Source organism: Accipiter gentilis, chromosome 18 (genome assembly GCF_929443795.1).
Source record: "Accipiter gentilis chromosome 18, bAccGen1.1, whole genome shotgun sequence".
Taxonomy (NCBI): Eukaryota; Metazoa; Chordata; class Aves; order Accipitriformes; family Accipitridae; genus Astur; species Astur gentilis.
In genome coordinates this window covers 8,441,970-8,469,898 of record NC_064897.1, presented here as the reverse complement: position 1 = coordinate 8,469,898, position 27,929 = coordinate 8,441,970, and the positions used below count along the sequence as shown (strand labels likewise).

The window sequence follows — 27,929 nt, the reverse complement described above, 5'->3', positions numbered from 1 at the left end:
AACTGAGCCCACCTGACGGGCGCCGCTGGAAAAAATTCAATACTGGCACCGAAAGAGTTAAACCATAAACATTCACTTTTTCTTTTTATTAAGAAAGCATGCACAAAAATAAACTCGTGAGACCACGCCCCTCTCTCCCTGACCACTGACACAAAGCACGGGGGGCCACACCACGCCGGAGGGGCCCCCCAGGACCCCTCTGCGGGACAGGCCGGCATCCCTCCCTCCCTGCGGGCCGGTACCCGCGCACCCCGCAGACCTCCGCCTGATGCCTTCCCACGCACTAACAACGCACATTTATTTCAGGGGCAGAGGAACGAGGCTAATTTGCACACTGACCGGCATGTATTTACATATGCAAATGAGGCGCAACTTAATACGCAAATGAGGCAAATATGCAAACGAGGAGCACTTGGATACGCAGAAGGAGCCATCTTGGTTTGGTTTTCTTCCAGTGGTGTTTTCAGACTTCCACAGGGCTGGCTCTCAGTAACCTCCTCTGCAAAGCACTAACTGGCATCTACCAGAGGTTGTCCCTCATGGGCGTCTCTGGTGCCACTTTCCACAGAAACCCATCAAGCATGCTTCCAAGCTGTATCATTCCCATCCTGAGGCAGCAGAGATAACGGCTGACTCCATATTGAAGTTGTCTGGGATTCCTCATTTCTCTTGGAAACACTCAATGACGAACTCTCCCCTCCCCCCCCCAAAAACCACACACTTTAAAAAGAAAAAAAAAAAAGAAGAAAAAAAAAAAAAAAGAAAAAAATGTCCCCCCCTCCCCAATACAATGAGACTCTGTCCACTTCCCTGACAAAGATCCAACTTGTTTATCCCTACAGCAAATTTAAAAAGCAATGCTAGTTCCCCACCTTCCTGCCATCAAGAGTAGAGGTTATTACTCCCCTGCCCCAGGTCTGTCACGCAGCCATGATGTTTTATTTCCATCTTGGTTCCCTTCACTGGTAAATGGGGATTAAGGGCCGGGGGGAGGCTTTACAAAATATTAAGAGGAAACAAAAGGTTTGACAGAACAGAGCCATACCAGAAAAAAGGGGAACACAGGACACAGCTTTGGGGAGGAGGCATCTCAACACTCACTCCTGCTCCTGCACTTTCCACCTTCCTGATTTGCAAGTGCTGACAAAACTCATCCTTTGGATTTACGCTAGCTTCCATCACCTCCCCAGCTGAACTGCAAGGGGTCTGACCCACCCTCCTCCCTTTTACACTACACTCTTTGGCTGTTCGGTTTAAAAATCTGCCCCACTTCACCTCTCTCTTCTAATACACCTCTTACAAACACCACTTGTGAGGGCCTCCCAGTTCCTTGACCAGAGGGTCCAGGCCCTTGACCAGAAGCCCCCCAGTTCACCTCCACTGAGCAGCAGCTTCCTCTTCCCACTGTTAGCCCATTCACAAACTGGGAATCACTGACTAAGACTTTGCACCTACGCAGCACGACTCCTGTTGCTGGCACTCTCAAACCACAGGCAAGGACAGTCTCCAAAGAAATAGGAGGGGCAGAGGGCCAAATAACAACTGAACAAATACCGATGGGAGAGAACTTCCAAATTTGCATATGCAAGTAAGAGCCTCACTACATATTTTAAAGAAGGGCTTGAAGGGGTGGGGGGTGAAATTAAAAGCTCTGGGGAACAGAATTTGCTGAATCACATATGACACCCCTGACTGCTTCTTCTACCTGATGGGTATGTAGGCTTCACCTGGAGACTGCAAAAGGCAGTGTAGAAAACAGGTCTGGATTCCCTCAAAAAATCTCTCTCAGTCCTCACAGATGGCACTGCATTCTGAAACCCAACTTCTCTGCTGAAATACCATCTCTGCTACGTTCTCCTTTCTCCGAACTCAGGTCTACCCTCCCAGCCCAGCTCAGCTCAGCTCTCCCTACCTCAGGGATTACCCTCTCTTTGTACTTGGGAACTCTGCTTCTTTTCTTGCTTTTCCTGCTGGTGCGAGAAAGTTCACAGAGCTAAGATCACCCCTCCAGTGTCCCTTTAGCCCCCGACCTTTACAACATTTACGAAACAACATAACTACAGGCTCCCAGGGTCCACTAGGCTCTCTCACTCCAGTAGCCAATACAACAGATTCACCGGCCACCTTGAAGGGAAAGAGGGATTGTTAAACGCAAAATGATGGAGGCAGAGAAAGATGCACTCGAGGATTCAGCCTTCCGAGGTCTTTTCATGGCACCAAGGACCCATCTTTCTGCCCTCCACAGGGCGCCACGCAACACGAAAGAGCCGATCTGATGCGTCCGAGGCCACCAGAGGAGGGGGAGGGCTGTGCTCAATTATTGGTAATAATAATAATAATAATAACAATAATAATAATAAACAAAAGAAGAAAAAGAAGATAAAACAGGACGCAAGGAAGGATTATCTTCGGCAGCATCTTGCGGTGGCTTCTCTGGCGGAGATAGAGAATATATATCTATATACAGGCAAGGCAGGGAGGCTGGGGAGGGTGGTGCTGGCACCATTGACCCCATGTCCCCCTCCCCTCCCGCGTCCTTCACAAAGGACGGGCTATCAAGTCTGTAACTCGCTAGGTGATCAAGTCCCAGTCGAAATCATCGGGGATTTCCTCATTGGCGCCTGGAGGCGGCCCTGGAGGCCGAGGGACCAGATGGTGAGCTGAGCCAAAAACAAGAAAAAGGAAAGAGAACAGTTAGAATAAAAAATGTCGTGCTTTTTCACTGTGGTCTCTTGGGCAAAAGAAAGCGTAAGGGATTTGGGCCTTCTCCCTTCCAACAGTCTAGCAAGCAAGAACACTACTGGCATGAATCTCTCCCTCAGAGAGCACCTACCAGTGTCTGCAGGTGGCCTGCTGTGAAATTTTCCACAGCAGCTTCTATAGAGGTTAAGTTTCAGCCTCCTTAACTTTCCTTCCAGCTGACTGCTGATAGAGCACAAAGGACTTCATGAACAGAAGCTTCTCATGTAAAGTTGCCTTCAAGCAACCAACTGAGGGTGAGGCTGAGCTAGAAGACTATTTATGTGAAGTGAAAGAAATCAGGCCACTGAAATCCTAAACCTTGCCAGAGCTAAGGAAGAGCGCTAAATGGAGGGTCCCTTGCAGCCCAGGCTCCCTCTCTACCCTCATTGCTCCATTTGATTAGGAAGTGATTTGGGAAAAATGCACAAAGGGCTTGGGAACCAGTTCTTTAATGTTTATTGGTATAATATGCCTTAATGTCACCCCTTACCTGGGCGATTATATCCTGGAGAGTCCTGGGTGGAGATCTGGTACATAGGAGATGGCCCGGAGAAGAGATGGGGAGGCTGGGGCTGACCATAGGAGTTCACTGGGAAAGGAAAGGAATAAAAAAAGAAACCTGTTAACGTTCTGGTCAGCCGTCTTGGCCCTGACTGGGTGGCAGCTCAGCCACAGAGCAACTCACTCAGACCCACGGGATACTGAGGAGATGTTCAGCTGTTGGGTCCTAACTGCAAGCTATAGCTTGGTCAGGGATCTTGTTCTTGGAACCAGCAGGAGTTTCTCTATTATTGTAAAAGAAGAAAATTTTCATCCAGAAACACAAGCTGGCTCGATATCATCCATTTAGTTCAGCACTAGATGACACACACCATCACAGTTCTATCAAGACCATGATATCCTCTGTGCTTTCCACAGAGTGTACATCCTCCTACTCCTTGTCCAGTCAGTATTTCTCCAACACGGGTGCAAGAGCTTACTTCTTTACAGCTCCTGCCATCTGGAATAGCAGTCTCTCCACCTTGCCATTCCTTTCTGTTGGTCATCTACAAAAACCAGCACCCCCTTCTCCTTTTATGAGTTTACCTTTTAAATGTATTTCTGCCTGGTGAGGCTGCCTGTCAGTGGTATGCATCACATAATAATGGTCTGTCTACACCACAGACATAGGACATCCTAGTTCTTTAAAGCCAGAGGAAGCTGAGTGGCTACAAACAGCTCTGACAGCCTAGCCCTGTGTTGCTCAGTGCTAGATTGCCTGGCAAAGCTGCAAGTAGTTTCGGATATTCACAGAACTGAGCCTTCATTTACATGTCATTTTAGTCTCCCTCCTAATTACCTTGGTTCATGGATTGCTCCTGTTTGCCACTGTTCAGGGCACAAGAATCAGAGATTCGGGGGGGCTGCTGTGGACCAAGCAGATGAGGGAGCTGACCAGTCTGGGTAAGGAAGTGATTAAGGGAGTCACAGAGGTTGGCAATATGGTGTTGATCCAGCGTCCAGTTCTTCCGCTCAGCCTGGCGCAGACTCTCCATCAGCTCTGCAGGGGACAAAGGACGATGTCAAAGACAGCACTCACACTGTGGTCTTCCCTGCAAAGAGTTTGTCTGGTACACATAAATCCTACCGTCTCCCCACAAACCCAACTTCGTCGCTTCAAGTCTGTCACCAAACTCCTGAAGAGCTCCATATCTAGGATACTGTCTCACTGACTCAGGTAGGGGAGGGAAGAGTAGGAGGGAAAAATCTCAAGTCAGCTATCTGACATACTTTTATGAATGAATTGCCCCTACCCCAACCTCCTGCAGTGTTCAAGTGCTTCAGGGTCTTTAACAGAAGCCATGAAGTAGCATACCTCATTTTACAAGTAGAAGAGTTGAGTCACTGAGAAACCCATGGACTTGACACAGTTACATTGCAAAAAAGCTCTGGGCACAGCACTGACATATTCTAGACTACAGCCCTAGCCACTGAGTCACCAGACCTAGTCACTAGGCCAACACTGACCTGAGAATTGGGAGTGCTCAATGCTAGACCAGTTCAGCCGGTTTACCATCTTGAAGCTTTCCTTCAAGGAATCAATGTTGGAGCACCAATCAGGGGGAAATGCTGGAATGAAATGGGGACGAGATTATTCCAATACAGACCACCCTTTCCCTCCACCCCTTAATATAAAATGATTGACCTCTCTTCACGAAGGAGCCTGATGCTACAGTAGCTAGAAATCCTTCCTCCCTTGGGAGAGTGGAGATTAGCGCCTGACTTTATCCTGCATCCCTAAACAGAATCCCAAACCCAGTGTGGATGTATCCTCCTTTCCTTCAGTAAGGAAGCGATTTCCCTCTCAGATTTCAATCGTAACTGGCATTCACCCTTTTCCGCACACAAAGTAGGCACTACTTGAGGAAAGTTCGTTTGTGGAATTTCTTTTGGGGGCTCCTCACTGCTCTCTTCCCCAGCTGCTCTTTCCATCGCCCCTGACTCACCAAAGCCAGCATTATTGATTGAAGCCTGTGACTGCTGCTGCTGGTGCTGATGTGGCTGCTGCTGTGGGTGGGAGTGCGGGTGATGTTGTTGATGCTGGTGGTAGCCTCCATGCTGCATTGGGGGTGGGTGCATGGACATCACTGGTGGAGGGCCATAACCTTCACCACCCTGCTGCTTTCCCCCTTGGGATGGGCAACCCTCTGGGGTTGGAGTGTGGAGTGGGGGAGCAGCACCCACTGATGAGGGGCCTTGCTGCTGCTGCTGCTGGTACATGTAGTAGTTGTGGTTGGAGGGCTGCATGTCACCAAGGAGAGAAGAGAAACCTGCCGAGTAAAAGGAAGAGGAGGGAGCTTTAAGAGCTGCCTGGATCAGACCTCTGCTTAAATTATCCATCTCTCATTTCACACTGCTCATCCTGCTATTTATGAAGCTTTTGGAGTGCCCTCTACAGGCTGCCAACAACTATCACCTGCACAGTTATGCCCTGTGCTCCAAATTCTGTTCAAAACAAAAGGCTCTACAACAAAGCCCCAGCAGGATATAAAATTCTAGTACAGAGTTAGGCACTTAAATTCCCCCCTTGGATTTTTCCTGTATTTACCAAAATAACCCATGCTCTCCTGAAATGCCACACATGTGTTGCTTTCCTAGAAATGACCATTAAACAAACTTAAAGAACAAAACATTTAGAAAATGGGCAACTTGATAAATCTGACTTGCTGTTTCCAAAAAGCTCCCTTCAGTTCCCATCTTACAGTAGCTTGGTTGGGAACTTTCCCACTTTTTCTCACACATATCATTAGAGGTCACACATTCTACTGCTTTTATAGACAGAGCACATCGCACACATCAGGGCTCCTTTATTACTTTCATTCCTCCTGACTCATTGGGTGTGTCATTTCTATCCTCTCGTATTTCAGGCATCCCCTACATGCAAGGGCATCAGGTGTCCTCCATTCTTCCCCACATCAGGAACTTGGCGTATCTCTTACATCTGCTTCCCTCGTTCATTCTCCCTTTATGTTGTGGAACCTCCAGGAAAAAATCACAGTGAAGGGCATTACATATCACTAACCTGAGCTACCCATTTCTTACTTTGAGTGCCCTTACTTGACCATCCGCAAGCAAGCCTCAGTTTTTCGCTAGATCCAAACTCAACCCTTAGAGCACCCTACTACTGCAATGGGGCAAAAGGATGAATACTACCATCCTGACTCAAAAGTTGCCCACAGAATTTCCTCAAAACCTGCAAGTTTTCCTAGACTACCTTACAGCTGAAGACCAGAGCGGGGGGGACAGACGGACACGACCAAACGCAGTCCACTGCTAAGCTTTTACAGAGGCACACATTGAGTCAAGGTTCTTCTCTACATTTTTGTAAGCTTGCTCATTCTACACCACCTCACACAACAGGCTCCTCACTAGGAATCTCAAGTGCCAGCATGATGAAAGCAATAAAAGTAGTAAGTTTTTATTTCACTGAAGCTGAAAGCTCAGGAGGCTCCTCCCAGATTAGCAAACTTTGCCTGCACTGTATGACGGTTGACAGCAGAGGTGAGAGGCTCATCTAATAACATATTCCTTTTTACACCAGCCTAACATTTAGAAGTGTTTAAAGGCAGGAACAACAACAGTAGATTTTTCTGAAGTGTTTTCTATGGACATCCCATCCCATCCCATCAGCGATTCTGCCCTCTGGTGGCTGCTTCCTCGGCCTCAGAACTACAAGCCATGAATGCAGCTGCAGGCTCACTCTTCCACACTCTCAATTCCACAAAGCTCAATTCTCCAAGGCCTTGTAGTTTTAACAGATCTGAGCAATGACAACTTTCCACTCTCCTTTTGGAGAAACTCCACATGCAACAATTCCCTCCCTCTTACGGTCTTCTAGCCTGACGGTTTTCTAGCCTGACAGATTGTGAATACTTCTCCGACATGCTCTGCTTCAGGACTTTATTTCTCTAAGCTTCTGCCATTTTAGTATTTGCTTTTGTATCAGCACAAGGTATTTTTAAATCATTATCCTCTTTATTCTCAGAGAACTAAGGGGAGCAATAGATAAAGGACATGCAGATTTCTTATCTGCTCCTGGCAGAACTAATTACAGCATGCCAAAGAAGGAAAGTCTGTTTGCACAGGCTCCTAAACGAGGAAAAATCTGAGAGATACCAAGGATAGATCAGTGGACAAGACTGTGTGGGCAGATACCTGCCCACCCCACATGACGCATATAGTTACTCACCGTGCTGAGAGGAAGATGATTTCTCCAGCATGGATTTGTAGAGATTTCGGAAGGACCAGCTAAGATCCTGGAAGTTGATCTCAGAGTAGGAGAACTTGAAGTCATGGTTGGCACTGTACAATGGGGTTGGCACATCGGCCCCTTCACGGCCCTGCCCCCCTGCTACAGTAGAGGCAACATCCACAGGCCCCGCACCCTGCTAAGGAAGGTAGAAGTAAGGCCTTTAGCTCATAGTAGGTTTTGTACCTCGAGACAGGGATCCAGAGATCAGATACAGGTAGAACATGCACAGATATCCCCTGTCACTTAGCTCATCTCCCAACAAATCTTCCCAAATGCCATTTTCCTTGAGGAAAATCAACCATCACCCTCCCTCTGCAGCACACTGGCTCCAGACTTTTCTTCAGCTATCTAATACCGTTATGCCTTTATCCTTATCCCCATCCAGCCCTTTGTTAAAATTCACTTCCTCCTTATTTTCCGTCTCTGCAATTTCAGCTTCTTCCCTTCTTTTTATTTTTGCCTCCATATTACCATTTTCACGATTCCCTCTCTTCTCACCACTTCGCTTTTCCATTCATGCACTCCTCCCCCTCTCCTCTTCCCCTGCCATAAGGCGTCCATCCTTTTCCCTGCTGCTCACCTGGCTGTAGTTGGCAATAGGGGTGGTGCTCTGGAGCGACAGCTGAGGGGTGGCCTCAGGTGGCAAAGAGGCTTCTGTGCTGACTGGAACAGCCCCTCGGGGACTTTTACTTGCCTCTTGCTCTGGGGAGTCTTGTGGTATCTGTGGATGCGGAAGAAAGAGAAAAGGAAAGGAGCAGAAATCAAAAACAGATGGAGAAGTGAAACTGCCGATGGGAAGCCAGCTCCCCCGCTGTAGAAGTTCGTGGCTTAGAAAAGAGGAGGACTGGGCCTTAGTCACTGAAGAGTCAGGCTAAAGGACTTTAAGCCAGATTAACTTTGCTACTGAACAGCAGCAACAACAGCCAATCAGCAGGACGTACCTGCTATTTCATTCAGTCCTAACCTTTGTCTCCCCACCTGAACACCCTGCCCCCAAAACGGTACCATGGTCTGATGCTGGAAAGACTCCTTGGAACAAGAAGGGAATTCCCCCTCCTGCTCCACGCTGTCTGGAAAGAACAACACTCACGTCATCATCTGGAGGATGCCGCCTCTTGCGAGATATGTCTGGACACGTATCTATTGTCCAATAAGAGCCCTGGAAAGAAGACCCATTGGTGAATGCACAATTAAATCAGAGAGGTTCTTGAAGCAGGAGGTTACTGACTCAAAGACTGCAGCACCAACTAAACATTAGGACCACAAGGACCACCCGCCAGAACATCAGACAACCAAGACTTGGGTGTTGGAAAGAGATTCCTCTCTTGTGTTGGGTTGTGTTGAACAATGAGGTACGATGCTACTGGTGGAAGGCAGAATGCTCTGTGTTTCCGTCACTCTGAGACAGGGCACCAAAAATAGCAAAGGATGTTTTGAACCAAGCTAGGCCAACTCTTTTGGGCATGCACACCCCCTTCAGTACCTTCCTCACAATATGCATTTGTTATTGACTGATGAGAACCAACTCAATGTTCAGACTGGGCAGAGACAGCTAGAAGGATTGCTCGTTTTCCATGCTGTGAGACTCCGCTCTGAGTACTGTGCCCATTTGGGGGGTTCCCAGCGCAAGACAGACACTCACATGCTAGAATGCATCCAAAGAGGGGCCACCACTATGGTTAAGAGCTAAAATACACGATGTACAAACAGTTCACACAGAGAGATCTGTTTAGCCTGGACAAGCGAAGGCTAAGGGGATTTAACCACTGTCTTCAACTATGTAAGGAGATTATAAAGAAGACGGAATCAAATTCTTCTCAAAAATGCACAGCACAAGAATAAGAGGCAACAACCACAAGTTACAGCAGGGGAAGTTAAAATCAGATATAAAGACAAATTTCTTCACAATGATGATGGTGCAGCACTGGAACAAGTGCCCAGTTGTGCTATCTCCATCCTTGGAGATATTCAAAACTCAAGGAAGACCTCAACAACCCAATCTAATTGCCCCTCTCTGGGAAGGGGTGGGAGTGTGTGTTGACCTCCAGAGGTCCCTTTCAACATACAATAGTCTATAATTACATCTGTTGTTTTCTGAATAAGTATAAAGACAACTCTAAAATGTGATTTAGCTCATTTTAACCTCCAATTGAAATCTGAATAATCAGTGACAAGCACATGACATGTTTTCATTAAAAACCCAGCCCAACATGCCAATGAACACCTGCACACATACACACTGAAGTCAGTTAGGATTTCCTGGAATAAGCCATATAATCAATGGTATTTTTGAGCAGTGATCTTCAAAGGTATACTACTTCCATTTATAGACACCAACTGAGCACTGCTTAGTCCTTTAAATATAACCTGAAATAAAAGGCCTGAGCAAGTGGCCCTTTCTGGTAACTTTAGGATGGGGGGAGGAGACAATCTTTCTGTCTAAATACATAGCTTCTTGTCCCCACCATCTCCTTCTGCTTGTTTGTTTGGGGTTTTTTTTAACAGTAATAATATCTGCATGCCAAGATGCCAAGCCTTGGTTTTGCTAGCAATTCTCCTTTACAATCTATACACACTAACAGAGCTTTATTAGCCCTTACTTAGCCAACAAATTCCTAAATTCTTGATTTTTACTTGTAAATGATTTCTACAGATTTGCACTATCTGATGGTGACATTTTTTTCCCCAACGCCAAATGTTTTGCAGTCTAAATAGGTAGTAGTTCTGCTCTCACTTCCATGGATCTTGCCTCCATGAAACCCATGATGTCACATCATAGTCCTGCCATTCACCAGCAGCCACTACTGTCTTTCGTAACAGTACAGGTTGGACTAGACACACATTTTACACATAAAGATCAAGAAGAAATAGAAACAAAACTAAAAAAGTACATTCAACCCCATACTTTCCTTCTTCCAGTATCTTTAAAGTCAACCGAAGATCACAGATAAGAAAAATAATTGCTAAAACCATTAAGGCCCCTTTACAGGTTCCCTTTAAGTGAATGCTTCTGTAGCCAAAGCACTGCAGTAAATCTTACTACTGCTTCCATTTTTGCCTACACTTTAGGTTTCAAATTCCAACCATGAGTTAGAAAGGGCAACCCCGGCTTATTCCCTGCAGTTTTAAATTGCTTGCCCAGGAGCATGCAGATTTCTTACCTTCCCAGGATCATCTCTCGGTCGAGGCACCTTCCGAAAACATTTATTCAGAGAGAGGTTATGACGAATAGAGTTCTGATGAGAGAGTAAGAGATACAGGTGAGTGTTACCACAGAAACATACAGCCTTCTTGAGTATGCCTGAGAGTGGGTAGAGAAAATAGGAGGGCAGTGCATACTCAAAAGCCAAAGCTCACTACATATACCCACAACAGAGCAGAACAGAAGTTGTGGAAAGGAGAGGGATGGATTAGGATGAATAATTATGGGGCTGAACCACCTATTCATCTATGGAAGGTACAATGAAAATAGTATCAGTGTATCAGTGTGATGCAGAGGTTGGTAGTGATGCGAGTTTTGTGGGTTTTTTTTGTTTTGTTCTTCTTGGTTGTCGGTGCTGGGCTTTTTGTATGCTCCTTCTTAAGAGCCCACCACATACATAAAATAAAATTCTCAGAGAAAATGGGACTTCTGCCTCTGCATTTTTTCCAGTTGGTCAACTTAGTTTCACATCTGTCTTTTTATTTTGCTCAGTAAGGATATTTTGCACAGAATTAATAAAATAAGTCTTGTTATTAGACAAAAAGGGTACTTTAACAATGCAAGTCCTCACCTTCCAACCAATACCAGCATTTTTGTAGTAGGGGAAGTTGTCACAGATCCAACGGTAGATCTCACTAAGCGTCATCTTCTTGGCAGGTGATGAGTTGATGGCATATGTGATCAAAGTGGCATAGCTGTAACGTGGCTTCCCATCTTGGTGCACTGCAGCCTCATCCTTACTCAGGGTGGCATTGGGATCTGTTGGTGAGCCTGGGGGACACTTTCGGGCAGCCCCTGGAGGTCCTGCTTGTGAGGAACCCCCTAATTTTTCAATAGTAGCCCTTAAAGTAAGCTGTGGGAGCCAGTCTATGGAAGTGAGGCTGCTTTCCAGGTCAGAGGCCATGATGCTGGAAGCAGGAGTATCTGTGAGGAGAAAGGAGCAGAAGGGGAACTCCTGAGATATAAACAAGGTGAACCCTAAGAACAGAAACATCCCTTGGCATCCCTCCTCTGCTTCTCCTCCTACCACAAATACCTGTGCGAAGATCATCCTACTTCATATACCTTATTCACAGCCAGACAGAATCATCCAAAAAGGCCAATGACTATGTCTCTGGGAGGACCATCCTTGCTGATAGTGGCTGGGACAGTGCTGATGGTAACATTGCTAGAATAGTCTTACCCAGAGCATCCCAATGGTTCCCAGGTAAAGAACTAAAATCTGTTCAAAGGAAGTGGAACCTTTTCAGTAGCTGTATTGCATTCACTCCTTTACGACATAAGCAATATAACCTTGGGACCCTTCACCAAGATTACCTGAAATCCAGTAGGTTTACTGTGTTAGGTAAGAGGAAAATCATAGATAAAAGGGAATACTCCTTCATGCCATATACAAACCACAATTTAATTAGATCATCTGGAAAAGTCAGGACTGTGACTATCTTAATTTAGGGGGAAATTAATTTCTCTCCAAGGCCTAGCCTCTCTTTTTGCATCAGGTGACATTATAATGAATCCTATTCCTTAGAGCTAGGATTACATATCTCATTTTAAAACACCAAGATCACGCATAATACTATATATAGATAATTACATCTACCATGTCGAGGTGGAACAGACTATATTAAGCTCATAATAGTTAAAGCTTTGCCTACCATAACCCATTTTTCCTAAATATACATATAATTTTATTGAATTAAATCTTGCTTAATTCACAATATAACAGGCAAGTATTTTCCCCAAATCTGGGACACAAGAAAAACTTACTTATCCGAACTCACACAACAAGTTTGCTATAGGGTGGAAACAGACTCAGGATCTTTCCTCTCATAAATATTATATACTTCCCCTCATAAAAAATAAAACACACCTGTCCAACATGGCTAGCACTTGTACCCAGGGTTTTCTACTTAACAATTATTTTATATGAAGAAAATATTTAGTGGCATGAACTTGTATGAACTTGTACACTTAGCACACAAACTTGTACACTGTCTTTTGTAGTAGTCAAGGCAGCAGAAAGACCATCATTCTTACTCATAATTGGCTGCATCACTATACTAGGAGCAATCCCTTGAAGTCTGGACTGAGGTAGCTAAGTTTCCATGGCCACAACCTGCCCTGCTCTGCACTTATTCTTTGCATAAAGAGAAGAATCACGTCTTGAAGGGCTACAAATTCTTAATCTTTCTTTTTCAAAATTAATCTTTTTAGAGGATTAGATGATGCCATCTTTGAACATGCTAGTGCATACAAAATGTCAACACATGACCGTGTACATAAGTATGTGCACGGTCATGTAACAAATTAAACACATGTATACATGTAAGAGAGAAGAGACAGACATGAACACACTCTGCTTAGGAAAGATTCAGCAGCAGAAACCTCCCACCAAGTGCATCATTCAGATGAGTGGATCAGATGAGACAGGGAGACACCCATCTGCATGAATACCAATTAGATACTCATTCTAAAAATAGGTATTTGACAATAACACAGTGTGGATGCACAGATCCAGAGACAGATGCACCCAGCATTTTGACACAGAAGCTCCCTGTTCTTCCCCCACAACCATATGCATTATATACCTTGTACTTCTGCACTGAAGTGCTCTCAGCACAAAAGCACTTAAGTCTCCACTCCAACACGTTTGTATGCACTAAATCTTTCATTTTCATGCATGGGCTCATCACACCTCTTAGGGCTCAAACACCTACACAACACCCCGACAAGATCCATCCCTCAACCACCACGAGCAGCAGCTCCGAAGCCCTGGGCTCAGAAAACACCTCCTAACTGCACAGCTAACGTTCTCACTTGCACTCATGTGCACACACAGACTGAAAAGTAAAATTGCAGCACTACAGTATCTGTAGCGAGTGGAAACATCTTTCTGTCTGTGGAGGAAAGGAAAAGCCCAACTGCTACTAACTTATCTATCTACTCATCTGCCATGCTATCGCATATGATAGCAATGACTACTTGCTACACAGCTAACTAGACGATCAGAGCTGCAAAAGGCTTTCCATTATCCACCCTCCTCGAGTTGTTGTTTATTGAATATAGCCCTTTTTGGGTGAATTGATCTAATGTCAAACATTTTAAATAATAATAAAAAAATGGCAGCACTATTCCTTCCTGAATTATACAAAGGAAAATCAACAACGTATCTTTATCCAGTGGGGATGGACAGACTGCTGAGGTATCCACATAACTAAAGCACAGCTACATTTGCATGGTAACTTTACAGATACTGCCCTCACTAAAAGTAGTATTCACCTTGGGAGAAAAAAAACATGAACTAAGTATCAGTTGAATCCTTAATTTTGTAAGTGTGCCTCATATAAATTTTAATTTCCACAGTGCAATCAGAGAACAAATTACTGCTGCTTATCATATGCATGTTAAACCATTATGAAATATCAGTTATGCTAACAATTCAAATCCAAAGTAAAATAAATACAAATTTCCCAGCTGCCCCCTCCTTTTTTTTTTAAAGACATACACAGAAATCAAGAAAATTAGGTTATAAAAGCCTACGGCAGATTAAGATACCCATCTGAAACACCAGAAATAAAAGCAGAAGAAAACACTGCAGTTTTCACAGAGCTTCAGATTTGCCCAGGTTATGCCAGTAGAGCATTTGGGATGGCTGGCTATGCAGCAAAATGTAAGGTTGATATGCAACATGCCCGTCGACAAATACACAAGCTTTTGTGTATTTGTGTAAAATACACTTGTCACGGAGACAAGCAAGGTTAGAATTGGGGCACATTACACCCACGCTAAGAATCTGAATATTTTCATTCCCTGCTTTATAGAAATCTTTGACAAGAAAAAATCCCAAAATCTTAAATAAAAAGATTCTGTATATACATATGCACTAATCACCCAGTACTGAAACAGCTACCTTTCAGTAAAATACAGCAGCTCTTTCAGAACATATAAGCTAGACAGAAATTTAAGACAGAAAGTGAAGACTCAGACCCAATAGCAATCACATGGGAAATTTCAAAGCAGTGGAATAAGATTATTTTTTTCCAAGTTTGAACCTGATCATGTTACTGGATTTGTAAGTCTGTATCCTGGCAATATGGCACCTGTAATCATCAGGCATAGTCAAACCTTAGGTAAGGTGCAAAAATAATTTGTTGTAATTGGCTACTAAACTATTTGAAAGAATACTTACTATAACAGTAATACTTGTTATAATTTGTGCTGCATATCTCATTCACCTGATCCAAGCAGCACACCAGCTTGACGCTACTGAATGGTACGATGACACAAGACTGCAGCCAAACCAGAGCAGCTGATGATTCTTCCAACTTTCCCTTCCCAGTTTATTGCCTGGCAAATCTTCTTTCAAACTCTTCTCTTATGATCCCACTCAAATAAATTTAAAAAAAAAACCCAAAAACTAATGACTAACAAACACATTGAACTGAAATCAAGGGTGTTTAAAAAAAATCCTACTATATTAGTAAGCCAGAATTAACTTTGAAGAAGTAAAAAGAAAGTCAAAGATGAGAATTCATAATCTCCCACTTTACATGGTAAATGGTATCTGTTTATGTATTTGGCTGACTTTAAAAACCAAGGGTAAGGTAGCCAAGTCATAACCACCATCAACAGCTGGAAACTGACTGCAGAGTCTTCATTTCTCAAGCTCTAACTAGTTCCAGTACAACCCCAAGTCAAGACAGGTCAGTGAGATGCAAAAATGACAGCCAAACACTGATCCAAAACTACAATTAAACAGACTAGAATCTGTCCAATTTGTAAGAAAAATTTATTAATCATTAAAGAAAACCGTAGCATCTAATACCTTTTAATAACCACTAATTCACTTGGGAGTAGTAATACTTCAGTACAGCTTTCCAGGAAAGCTACTGCCTTACTTTGAATATTTGCAACTAGCAAATCAAACCTCAGGCTAAAAATGCAAGCCAGCCTTCTGTCTATCAGATAGTACTATCCCTGCCGCTGGACTGAGGAAATCTGTACTTTGACTGCCCTGCTGTTTTGCACGTGCTTGCTCTAAGCCAGTCAGTTCTTATCCAAGATGACTGCTACTTATATATCAGGACTGAAAAATGTATGAAATGTGGGGAACGGTACTATAAGGGTCATATTTAATGCAGTTAATAAACATTTATAGCCTGGAAACATTCTCTAAGGCTGAACTCAAAGGCTGGCCGGTCAGAATCAGTTACAACTGAAGCAGAGTCATACAATGAATGAAACTATGCTGTGCACAGCCTCCAGAAGATGCATATTCTAGAATAAATATCTACATTTTCTTTTCTATATCTACTTTCACTGTTGCTTTATTCACTGCTATTCCAATCCAATGAAACACTACTGGCAAAACATTCAAAGAGGACTCAACTTAGGTTTCTCAACATAAACCTTGAGAAGGCAGAAATACACAACAGACTACCAGTGAGAGACACTGCTGTAGAACACCCACAAAAATAAGGCCACTTCTATTTAGGTGTCTGAAACACAGATCCAGTAATCTAACTAACAATATCCATCTAATATACTCAGAGATACACCTACCTTCCAAGGTATTTAACAAACAAAAAAACTCAACGAACTGGCAAAAAAGAACCATTTGACTGCAACCTTTCTGAAACAAAAAGGTGAGCGCAATGTCAGTTAGAGGAAACTCAAAAAATAAGGAAGAGAAGTAACACATAAGAATACCACATGCATGAAGAAATGGACAGCTTCTACTTTGATGGGAAAAGGCAATTTTGACATATTTATGTAAATTACGCATGCAAGAAACCTGTATTCTTATGCCATTACAGAAAGGGGAAAAGAATCAATTTTGCTAACTCTGGCAGGAATTAAGACATGTGCTTTCCCTTAAAAATAAGGAGGTGTGAACTAAGAGGGCAGGAACAAAACACTTTAAAATCCTACCTTCTCTAAGCAAACATTCTCACTGAGAGATATTTGTTTCATGTAAGAAATTAGAAAAAAAGAATACTGATTACCTGCATAGTCTGAAATTGTTATCCATCATTTTGGTAACTACTTGGGAGAAGCCTTCAGGAAATGTTTATGAAATGAATCAAATCCAGAAGGAAGAGAGAGGCTGCTGGGTATTGTTCATAAAATGAACCTTAACCTGGAAGGAGTGGTAGGTGTCATGTTAGTGTATCAGCAAACCAAAAGAAAAGCAGTTTGAAAGTACACTTCTGTCTGCCGTGCCATATGAAAAGAGGAAAACCAGCCCCTGGGGCAAAGAGGTAAGAGAAATTGTCATACCCTAGAATCATGCTTCCCTTCTTTGGGAGCAGTAGAACAAGCCAAAAAACATCTTCCCAATAAACTATAGCCGTGCAGATGTGGTAATAGGGGGCACACAGTTCTCGCCAGTCATGAACCACAAAGGAAAAAAGAATTCAACCAAAGGAAGTTACTGTCACCTAAGAGCACTCAGTGTGGTATCACTGATACGAATATGAACTGTCACAGTCTGCGCCTGCCCATTGCACAGTGGTCTGACTCTATATCCCTACTCAAAACTATAGTGTGCAAGATGGAATGGCTTTGAATGTTCAATGCTGTTTTGTGTAAAAGAACACAGGTGGTACAGTAATTATGGCACCCCAAACTGGAAATTTGCTAAAAGTTACAACACAACACACTAAGATGATACTGGAAAGATCAGAGTTAGAAGAAGATGAAAACTTTTAGACCCTGTATAGCCTAATATATATCACTGGACTAATTGTTTTAATTGTTATACAGATATGGTTTTCCTTTAACAAATAGAAATATCAATAACATAAGGTTCATATTAAGTCTCAAGAAAAATTAAAAAGGAAACAAATTTGTTTTCATAATAGTTACTAATTACATAAATATCACAATAGCACATTTTAACATAGGACCTTTCAATTCCCTCCATTTTGTGAAAGGTGCATGAGCAGGGTATAATTTTGTATTTTGAATTTAGTGAATGAATGGCACTGACTGCACACGCATTCTTGGTACTAATGAAGCATGAAGCCTTGTGGGGACTATAAAGTCACCAAACCCCCCATGTTGGAAGTGCGTCAGGATCCAATTCCAAAAGCAATTATGTACTAGTTTTGTACAAAACTGACAAAATGGTCTAGTTTACAAAACCTGACCTGCTTATTTAAACTTATCAACAGATGGCATTACAGCCAAAGTCTAAAATATCCTCATGTCAAGGGAGACAGGCATAAAATGCTAGGATCAAGCATAGCTAGTGCCTTGCCAGATTTTAATAAGACCAACTAATCAAATATTTTTGTCTTCCATATAAACATGCAGCAAAAATGCACTTAGAAATACTACACAAACATCACAGAGACCCCTCAGACAGTCTGAAAATATGTGTTCAAAGTTAAGATTAGTTTGTTTATTTATGGTGCTGCATAAGTGGGGAATACGTAACACCTGTCAAAAGAAACAGCAAGTGATATTGAGAATACCGGTATGCCTAAATACTTCTGAGCTGAAAATTATTTTCTTTGTAATAAGACTACTATAAAAGATTTATTCTAATAATAAGCCAAATGGCCCATGACAACCCTCCCAATAACAGATTTGAAGTAAAAAGTAAACCCAGCACTTTGAAGAAGCACAATGAAAATACATCACCACAGCAGAAATGTCTCTACAGCATCCCTCTACCCTCAGTACCACTACGCAATATTTTACCATTGGAAGTAGGAGCTGTAATTCTAAACGTATGCCAAGGCAGGCAAGAGAAATCTTTGGCATTTGCTTTAAGAATATTAACAGAACAATTACTCTTACACTGAGAAAGGTATTGGGTATTGTTTTTGGAATAATTCAAATTTATGAGCACATACCTGGAATTAAATTTTCCCTTGGAAACCAGGAAGTCTGTGGTAGAGAAACTGTATCTAAGAGAAGGTATTTCCCCCAGCCTCGTGGGAGCACCCAGGTTGAAGAGAAGGATTTAAATTTTAGCTGCCTATCAGAATCACATCCAGCAGTAAACCTTCAGTACAGGATATGCAAACACTGATACGATACCCAGATTGTCTCTGAAATTAGAGACATCAGAAGTAGATCAGCATGCAGAATACCTTGCTCAGAAGATCTTCACATCGTTGCAAGGATAGGTACAGAAACCCAGGTTAAAAAAATGCAACACGCACTTATAAATGAAAACTGTATTCTTATTCCCATTAAAAAATGGGTCTATCAGTGAAAAATGACTGTTAACCTTGCAGTTCAATAATAGTAATACTACAAAGCTTTTATGTAAGAGAGCTCCCAGGGCTAAATGAATGCCAGCCAGGCACCGTGAAAATGAAAACCTGACTGCAAGTGGTCAGAACCTGTTCACCAAAGGTTGAACCACTGAAAATAGATTAGTCAATATCAACTCTGCAATAGTTGCTGAAACAAGCCACAACCCATTCTGTGCCACTTGTGGAAATGGTATCAAGCACTAGCAAGAACTATGTACTGAATTCACAGAAAAAAAGGAAATTGGTATCCAGTGCAGATTAGTCATATACCATGTGGCCAAAACGTACATACAGCAGATGCTCCCAGAGTTAAGGTTACCAAAGCACTGCAGAAAAGCCTGTTAAAAAGGAGTTTGGAAGCAAAGCGCAGCTGAAATTGAAGTTGGAGAATGATCAGAAGAATCAAGTAATACTGCGTGAAGTTCGTAAGTTAGGTCTCAACCACTGTTTTAACATAATTTCTTTTCACTATTCTGTCAGCTGTTATTCTGAACTAAAGTGACTGAACTGTCTTCCAGGAGACAAAACACCTGACAGTCCCTAGCCAGGCTCACAACTTGCGAAGATCTTTACCAAGCTTGAAGGTCAAGAGGATTCAGAACCACACTAGCAAGGAACACATGCCCATTAACAGTTTCTTCTGGCTTAAAACGCTAGTATCGCTATTGGCTTTCTGCATCCTACTCATAGGACGCTCCATTTTGTGTATCATTCTCAACCCAGAAGTCCCATTCATTTCCTTACAGACACTGAAAGAGGCCCCTTTCTTCCACACATATACTGGCCACAGTTGCCACCTTGCAACTGCAAGTATTATTCTGCTTCAACCCTGACCTTCCTAGTCTTTGAGATGTTTTGTCTTTGCTTATGATGATCTCTATTTACTTTTGCAATCATCCTTCTTCACAAAAGAAGCCAGGGAGAGGAGGATACGTATAATAAGACAACTACCTCCGAGTACCAGTTAGACCTTTTGAATAATTTTCAAATATGCAAATAAGTAGTTTCCAGTATGTCTGGCCTCTATCAGCTGGCAATTCTCCTGTATGTACCAAGGCATGAGTCAGCTGAGGAAGAATGTGAAGAGATGCTCATGCAAGAAATGGAAAAGCACGTCATGCTTGTGTTGCTGGCAGAGCAAAGGACAATACAATAAGAGACAGCAATAGATAGGGGAGAAACACAAATGTGAAGGTCCCTTAGAGCGAGTACAAGAAGCTGGAACCTTATGTGGTGGATGATAGCCAAAGAACAGGCTTGTCAAGGAGGAGATGGCAACATGTTGAGAAAACACGCCAGGAGAATAGCTTCAGTAATTGTGTTTTTAACAAGACAAGAAGGTAACACAGTTGTCAGAGGGCAGCAAAAACAGCTAGCATTAACCAAGATGGTAAATGAAGGAGAAGGCATAAGGGTTACCCAAAGAGACTAAGAAAGAAGAAGTAGGAGATTCAGGCCATGAAACTGGAAGATGAATGTATGTGCAGAGCAAGAAGAGTACAAGAAAACCCATGTTATAAGCTCAACTGTGGAGGCTCGCAACAGCCGAAAGCAGGAAACAAAGGGAAATCTCAAAGGAGCTTTCTGGAGTTCTATCTTGGCTTCAGTGGTCTTAAATGTGCAGCAAATCACTCAAAAAAGATGTTAAAGGTAGTAGGCCAAGTTGCATAATTTAATATCACTGGCATGAAGGAGGTAAAGAACAGCAAAGAGAGGATACCAGAGGTGGGTCTTTGTGTCTAATTTAAAAAAAAAAAGAAAAAAAAAAGATAAATAGCTTGGTGCAGAAGCTACTGAATGAATGACTAGAACAGTAGGAGGGAAACCAGGAAAATACTGACACAAAAGTCAAGGGAGGACAAGATTTCAAGACTGGGCATGATCAAGTGTCAAAAACAGCAGGGAAGCCAAGAAGGATGAAGATGGAATAGAGACCCTGAGACCTGGCCAAGAAAAGGTCATTAGAGATCTTAGGAGAAGCTTCAAGGGAGTCAGAATATCTATACTTAAGTCAACTTAAACTACAGTTCTAGGCTGCAGACATGGTACAGGATCTTTCAGTTTTGGAGTCACAGGTCGTTCCATGAAACAAAAATTAATTGGGCCATCATGCTTTCACTGTTTCTTAACACCACAAAAAGCAGCATATAGAGATTTTGGGTTCAATATCACACTGTAATTAAGGTGATCAACAGCAAGAACAGCCAGCCTTTATAAAGTGTTCTTCATCCTTATACTTTGGAACCCTTATAAAGGATCAATAACCTATTCCAGGATAAATGGGAAGCCATGCATGCAGAAGTGCGCAGCCCAAGGTCAGCCAGCAATGGAGCAGCAGAACTATGCAGAGAACACGGGTCTCCCAAATGCCAGACCAATTCTCTACATTCAAAGCTTGTCTGCTTTGTTCAGGTGGAGATACAGGGAATTTCAGAGGTAACTATTTTAGCACCTTGTTTATTTTTCTCTGCAAGTTCCTGATGGGGAGGGGGAATTGTTTACTTCATAGTTTTTGGGGGAAACTGAGAATTCAGAAACTTTGCTCCTTAAATTTGTGACCACAAGGAGTTCAGATTCCTTCCCAATTATTCAGATTTGAACTTTTAACAGTAATTACATATTTCTGCTATAATCAGCCACGGTCTTTATACAGCAGAGAGCATAAACAAAATTTGAATTGCTAATTGTAAAAAACAAAAAAGCAAATTTTTTTTCCTCGAGGTATAAAAGCTCTCACTCATCATCTCCCCCTCTCCCTCATTACTCAGTCTCTCATATATAAAAAAGGGCCAAAAAAGAGCACACATTCTCTTATTTCTTGACTTCACATCAAGTAAACTTAGACCAGCTTAGAGAGATGAGAAATGAGATACTGGGCCCTGCACAAATTCTTCACCCCAATTCACAAAACCAAGACCCTGAAGTGCTGGAAGGAACCAGAAAATGTAACGCAAGGGCTTTTCATTCTAACCAACTAAAATCCAGCCATTCCAGAGGAAGGGAAGGGAGGGTGGGAGAAGGGAGGGTGGGAGAATGAATGAGTTGGATTATGGAGACAAAGCACCGTTCCCAGCACAGCAGAACTGGCTATTTTCAGAGGAACAGAATTCTATTTATTATATAGTGGCAAAAAAGAACATAACCTCAGACAAAAACCAGTATGTGTCCACAAGCATATACTCTAATGAAAGCCAAACCAAGAACAGGTCAAAACGCAGGTGTGGAAGTAAGAGCGGGGCCTGCGAGTTTTAGTAAGAAAAGATTCCTGCCCATGAAGAATCCTAGAGAGGAGATGAGGGATGCTTGCTTGATGACGAGAGAAGCAGGATTTTAGGTATATAGGACCACAGGACAGAATGCCAAAGGGACAGCATGGAAAATGAGATGCAAAGAGCAACACTGAGAGAACTGGGAGGAGGAGTGCGGTGTAGGAGGAAATGAGAGTAAAGAAGTAGGCGGGGTGGAAACATGCTGGGCCTTAAAGGTGCAGGAGAGGAACCCGACTGTGACATGATACTAGGAAGCCCAGGATGGGATTCAGGAAAGGGTTCACAAAGGCCAGGAACTAGCAAAATCTGTGCATTGTCTACCTTTAAGACACCAACTCCAACGTTCATAATAGGATGGAGTAGAGGACAGGGCAGGTCAAAGACAGAAGGATAAAAAGACAGTCTAGTCTAAATCGTGGCAAAGCGTCACAGAACACATTAAATCGGACCTAAACTCTGCTGCGAGGTCTCCGAATTTTGAAACACTCCCAGTATTTTGCATTTTCATTTCAAACTTTAAATGAAAATTTGCAATTAATTAATTATGAAAACATACCGCAGCATGCTTGCTCTCTCAGTAATACACATACACAGACTGCCTTTAAAAGTGAAAACTTGAGGACAGGGCAGAAATATGTTATAGATTTTTAAGTTCATCATATATCCCTTAGAAGGAAGAAGGAAACAATAATAGCAGAATAGATAGCAAGTAGCAATAATAACTCCTACCAAGATGATAAGCGTTTGGGGGTTGAACACATCAACTGGATATTTTTGCTAAAATAACACGATGTGCAACAGCCAGCAATACAGAGATTTAAATGCTTTTCTTTATGCTTCAGAGTTAACACAACTGGAGAGTTCAAACATTTTGAAGATACCATTTTAGGCTGCCCATTAATCTAGGCACTATTCATCTTTTCAAAGTTGTCTTCCAGACCGAAAATGCTAGAAACAATACTTTTTAAAGTTTCAATTCTGAAGCATCACTCGGCAACAGATTCTGCAAATGGAGTACTACAAAACACAGAGGGTTCTGTGTGAAAGGCCCTGGTTACAATTCTACCCAAGACTGGGAGAAGCAAATGGAAAAATGAGTCCAAGAGCATTTCATCTTTTGGTTGCTAATGACCGAGATGCAATTCCTGTCTGACAGCTGTGTAAAATGAGATAATCAGCTCAGACCTGCTCTTGAAGGACAGCTGTCCATATCACAGTTGCCATTAACCATACCTCCTTTCTGACACTTGAAGTAAAGGGCCAAAGAGCCAAACTGCGATGCAGACCGAATCTCCCACTATATGAAGGTCAGCTGAAGTTTAGGGGAGGAGGTCGTAAGCAAAGATACCTGTACCTGTGTGGTAAGAAAAAAACTTCTCCACAGACACCAGCATTCAGCTGTATTTTTGTAGAAAGAAAAAAAAATACTACAGTAGTCACAACCACGTCTTGGACCGGGAAATTATATCCAAACTGTTTATTGTATTTCATTCCAACATTTCTGACTCCTTATTCTATCCTAGAAACTTGACTGCAGAACCAGATTTCAAGATAAAACCCAAGAACTTACAGAACACATACTTAAACGTTAATATAACCTCATGATCTGTCAGTAACGTAATCCTTTTCCCATAACTCTCTAGACCTTCTCATTTCATTTTACTTAAGGGCTTGACCTGAGAAATGCCACACACTCAGTTCTCAGATGGGAGTGGAGTGCCCATAGGACAGGATCAGACTGCTTCAACTTAAAAAGTCAACTTTTGGAAGCATGAATGTCCAAATTTAAATTTACAAACCCATACATGCGTAACTGTCTCTTTACTCCAATGCTGAAGACTTCATTGCTTCTGTTGAAATCAAAAGTACGTTCCTGGGCATTTACAAGAATTAGTCTATTTACTTAGGTATCTAAACGTGGTTTTTAAAGTCTAATTTTAGGTGTTCAGGTTTAACATTCTTACTGTAAACTCTTAAAGACATAGCACTTTCATTTAAATGTGCCTATAAAGTACCTTGCACTTTTATGAAGATAAATAATACTCTCCCTTCTTCTTTTACGGATAGTTTCATATAAAATAAATGGTGCAGAACAGCTGCAGTATTCCACCTCAGAGGAAGCTGCATTTTCACCTGTGATAAAATTTGATGTAAATACCACGATCACACTAAAGAGCTATGCTCTCTAAAAATTATTCCCTTCCTTAAATTTATCAGTATGTCCTAGCTTTTGCAGAGCTGCGTTTTAGACTACAAGATCTCCAGAGCAGAGATCGTCTTAATTTTGTGCATCCAAGTCAGCATCAAATGCCCTGTCAGCAATTAACAAATAAAAAACAATTACTCTACAGCACACGACTTTCAGCCCTGTATGTCTGTCATGAATATTTAAAGCTCAGGAAGCAAATACAAAATCCTAATCTTTATCATCAGTAATGAAGAAAAAAAACATTTCATACACAGAAAGATAATTGTCGTGGGAGAGGAGAATTTTGTAAGGCTGGCATATATATTCTGTAAAGTGCCCTGGCATCCATCAGAGCCAAAAGCACTTGAAAAATGTCAAGTCATTACTGAGGAAGGGGGCAGCGTGAAGTAAATTAACCTCAAGAGCATGAGAAGTCAGTTACCCCCTTGAATGTACAAAGGCCAAAATGCCTCAGTTATCTCCTCCCTTGTGCTAGATAACACAGCTATACTCAAAACAGACTGATTGCATAACTATAGGGCAACAGGTAGGAGGGCATCTAACAGTACCCCCGGAACATACGTATACGTATGCTTCGTGGTTCAGCCCTCCCTTAGAAAGAGGCACCTTCTGAAGCTATGGATAACAGTCAGAATTCTCTGCCAAAATGGGCAATCACTTTGGAGGGACCTGGCATCTTTTGTCTGAGCTTGCTAGCAAATTACACCAAGGAATTCCTTCTTCAGGGACTCCCTGTTAACCATTGTGCTCCCAAATGGATTCCAGAAGGGTTCCTGTCCTGGCCAAGGACCCTTTTGATCTTGTGTTTCCTCACTGCTATCTCACTGGAGAACAGAAACAGGAATATCTCAGGTGAGATATCCTTAGGCATGATTCTTCTGCTATGGGAATCTGCTTTGGCTTCATTTGAGATGAAGTCTCCCTCAGACTCGATTTTGCAGGAAATCACTATGTTAGCGTCAGAACACTCATTTGTGACTGGAAATTAACTGCCTCGTTTACAAAAAGCAGCCAGCTTGGCTCACCACAGCACTAGCATTAGGATTCACATTCCTAGCCCCTGAACACAGCATAAAACACAGATGAAGACTGGTGGCAATAGAATGGCTTCTTTTGGCTTTCAGAGCAGGTTCCACCAGCACTGTCACGATTTTCATTCCCAGGCCCCTGAGCACCACAGAACCCACTCTCAAGGGCACTCTTTCCAGAATTCATCCCACAGCCCCTAGGTACATTAGGACACATATCTCAGAGTACTAGCACTGGGATCTGTACATACAGCTCCCAAGCACAGCGAGGTCTGCATCGCACAATGATTTTATTACCACAGTTACGAGCATAGTAGGACCCACATGGAGAACAACTGACACTCCAACCCCACGGGTGCATCCTTGGACACCAGCACTACAAATCACTGCTCCTGTCTCCTCAAGGCTTTTTTTGGCCAGTATTATCCTTCTCAATAACCCCTAAATGACAGGAACTAATTTCACACAGGTGACGATAAAGGCTGAGACTAGGACAAATACACCAGTGAAATAAAGTAGAAGGGAAAGGGCAGAGAGGTTTCTTACAGTTAAACAGGGCTAAGGTCTCCCATAAGCTTAAATAGTGAGGGAAGGAATCAGGTCAATTCCATATAGCATATAAGGGAGCTAAATGAGAGAGATAGAGAAAGACACACAGAAGAAGGCGGCTGGGAAGATGTTCAGAAACAGAGAAAAGACTGAAAGGAAAGCCGATACAGTGAGAGAAGAGACATGGAAAACAAGGACAGAAGGCGAAAGAGAAGGACAGCTAGGAATAGAGAGGTGATATAATGTGGTCACTCACTCTGTCCGGAAGATTTTCTGGAGGGAGGTGGATTATCTTCAGTGCTGGTTTCTGGGGTGCTGCCCTTCACACTCCTTCTCTGAGACCCATCCTCAGAGCATTGCTGTCAGCTATTCCAAGAGCTTCTTCAAGAAGTATTTTCAGGGTGAAGGGATTGTGGATGAAATCAGGATCTTGAGTATTAAAACAATCTGCTTGGGATTGTCAGTCCCCTAAAACTGCTGGGTTTATCCCAGGATGGAGATCCTCTCTCCCTTTTGGCAGCTAACTACTAAAGGGGTGTTCCCCTGGGAGACAGCCTTTTCGCTGATTGTCAGATTATTTCAGAGATCAATTTCCCCAATCTCCCTACCTGCAAATCTCTCTTCTGTTTCCTCTAGGTGCACCTTGTCCTTAAGGGTGGGCAAATCTCCTTCTCTGAAAAAATTGCTATCTCTGCGGCTATTAGCAGCAAAATCTGCCTTTTCCTTTCCCTGTAAATGGGAGGTGTGTCTTCTCTCCTTGCACAGGATATCTGAAGAAAACCCTCTTGGGATTAGGAGATGAGGGATCTTCCTTGGGATGAAGGAGGATGAGGTCAGTATTGGAAATTACCTTTATCTCCAGTGGTTAACAGCAACTGGAAAAGGGAAGAAGAATATCTAAATCTGCCTCTGCTTTCTCTCCCTTGTTTTGCTTTCTCTGCTGCCTGCTGAGCAGATGTAAATAATTAAAATTACTAGACAAGTATCTGGAGCTCCTGCTTATTTCTGTCTTGGGGACTGTCTCTCTTGGGCATATGGGGTTTCTTCTGTGAAGACTCCCCTGTTACTATCTGGTCTGGAGAAGAGCCGTCTCCTCTGCTGGGGGGAAGAATTTGCTCAGTAGCAGGGAGGAGTAGGTGGCAAGGGTTACTCTCACAACCCTCAGAAACCGGGCTCCGAGGACACCTCTCCCCAAAACAGGTACTGAGGGAGCTCCAGGAGGCTCTATTCCCAGCGAGGAAGAGCAGACCTGCTTCTAGACAGTTACCAGGTCTTGGTGCCGGGGGGGGGGGGGGGGGGGGCCTCTGCCCACCCTTGGCTCGTTAGTGGGGAAGGGGGCAAGTATTAAGCTCCCCCGCCAGTTGCGGGGAAGAGGGCTGGCAAGTGGGGGCGGCGAGGGGCCGCGGCGTATCCCCCCCCCCACCCCCGCCGGGAGCGGGGCTGCCTAACGGGGAGTCCCCTCACGGCTGCGGACGGGGCGGGGGGGACGGCGGGCCAGGTCTACTCCCCCACCCCGGCAGGCTACGGGGGTGTCCCCCCCACCCCTGCTGCCCACAGGCTGTCCCTGGCTTCCCCCCAGGCCCCAGCTCCTCTTGCCCGGGCCCGGCTACCACGGGAGGCCGCGGCGGCTCACGGGCCTGCGCGGGGCTGAGCGGCCGCCTCCGCCGCCTTCCGCCGGGCCTCGGCTTCCTCCCCGGGGGGCTCCCCGGGCTCCGGTGCGGTGGGCGGGGAGGGGGGGGGGGAGCCCGGCCGGGCGGCGCTGAGTCTCTCCAGGCCCCGCCGCTCCCGCGGCTGCTGCTCCGGCTGCTCCGGGCTGCGGCTCCACTGCAGGCCCCGGCTCCTCCCCGGCCTCCGCTCCGCCTCCCCCG

General features: G+C 43.5%; 1 protein-coding gene across 3 annotated transcripts; it reads right to left on the bottom strand.

Moving 5' to 3' along the window:
• Window positions 1–59: 59 nt before the first annotated feature.
• FOXJ2 (forkhead box J2) lies at window positions 60–27,929 on the bottom strand. 3 transcript variants are annotated; one of them, XM_049822607.1, is made up of 12 exons: window positions 26,318–27,929; window positions 16,742–16,875; window positions 11,308–11,660; window positions 10,696–10,770; window positions 8,625–8,693; window positions 8,115–8,255; window positions 7,472–7,670; window positions 5,229–5,552; window positions 4,750–4,851; window positions 4,082–4,282; window positions 3,233–3,331; window positions 60–2,660 (listed from the first exon to the last, which is right to left on the bottom strand). In XM_049822607.1, the coding sequence occupies exons 3-12, from the start codon at window positions 11,638–11,640 to the stop codon at window positions 2,572–2,574; spliced, it is 1,632 nt and encodes a 543-aa protein (XP_049678564.1). In that variant the 5' UTR covers window positions 11,641–11,660; window positions 16,742–16,875; window positions 26,318–27,929; the 3' UTR covers window positions 60–2,571. The 3 variants fall into 3 exon arrangements, with proteins under 3 accessions (XP_049678564.1, XP_049678565.1, XP_049678563.1); XM_049822608.1 differs by lacking the exon at window positions 16,742–16,875 and having other exon boundaries at window positions 7,472–7,667; XM_049822606.1 differs by lacking the exon at window positions 16,742–16,875 and having other exon boundaries at window positions 61–2,660; window positions 26,318–27,928.

Coding starts and splice junctions, on each gene's coding strand:
- FOXJ2 (XM_049822607.1), bottom strand. CDS start 11,640: ATGGCCTCTGACCTGGAAAGCAGCCTCACTTCCATAGACTGGCTCCCA. Junction 4,852..5,228: donor AATCAATAATGCTGGCTTTG/GTGAGTCAGGGG, acceptor ATTTCATTCCAG/CATTTCCCCCTGATTGGTGC. Junction 3,332..4,081: donor GGAGCAATCCATGAACCAAG/GTAATTAGGAGG, acceptor TTCCTTTCCCAG/TGAACTCCTATGGTCAGCCC.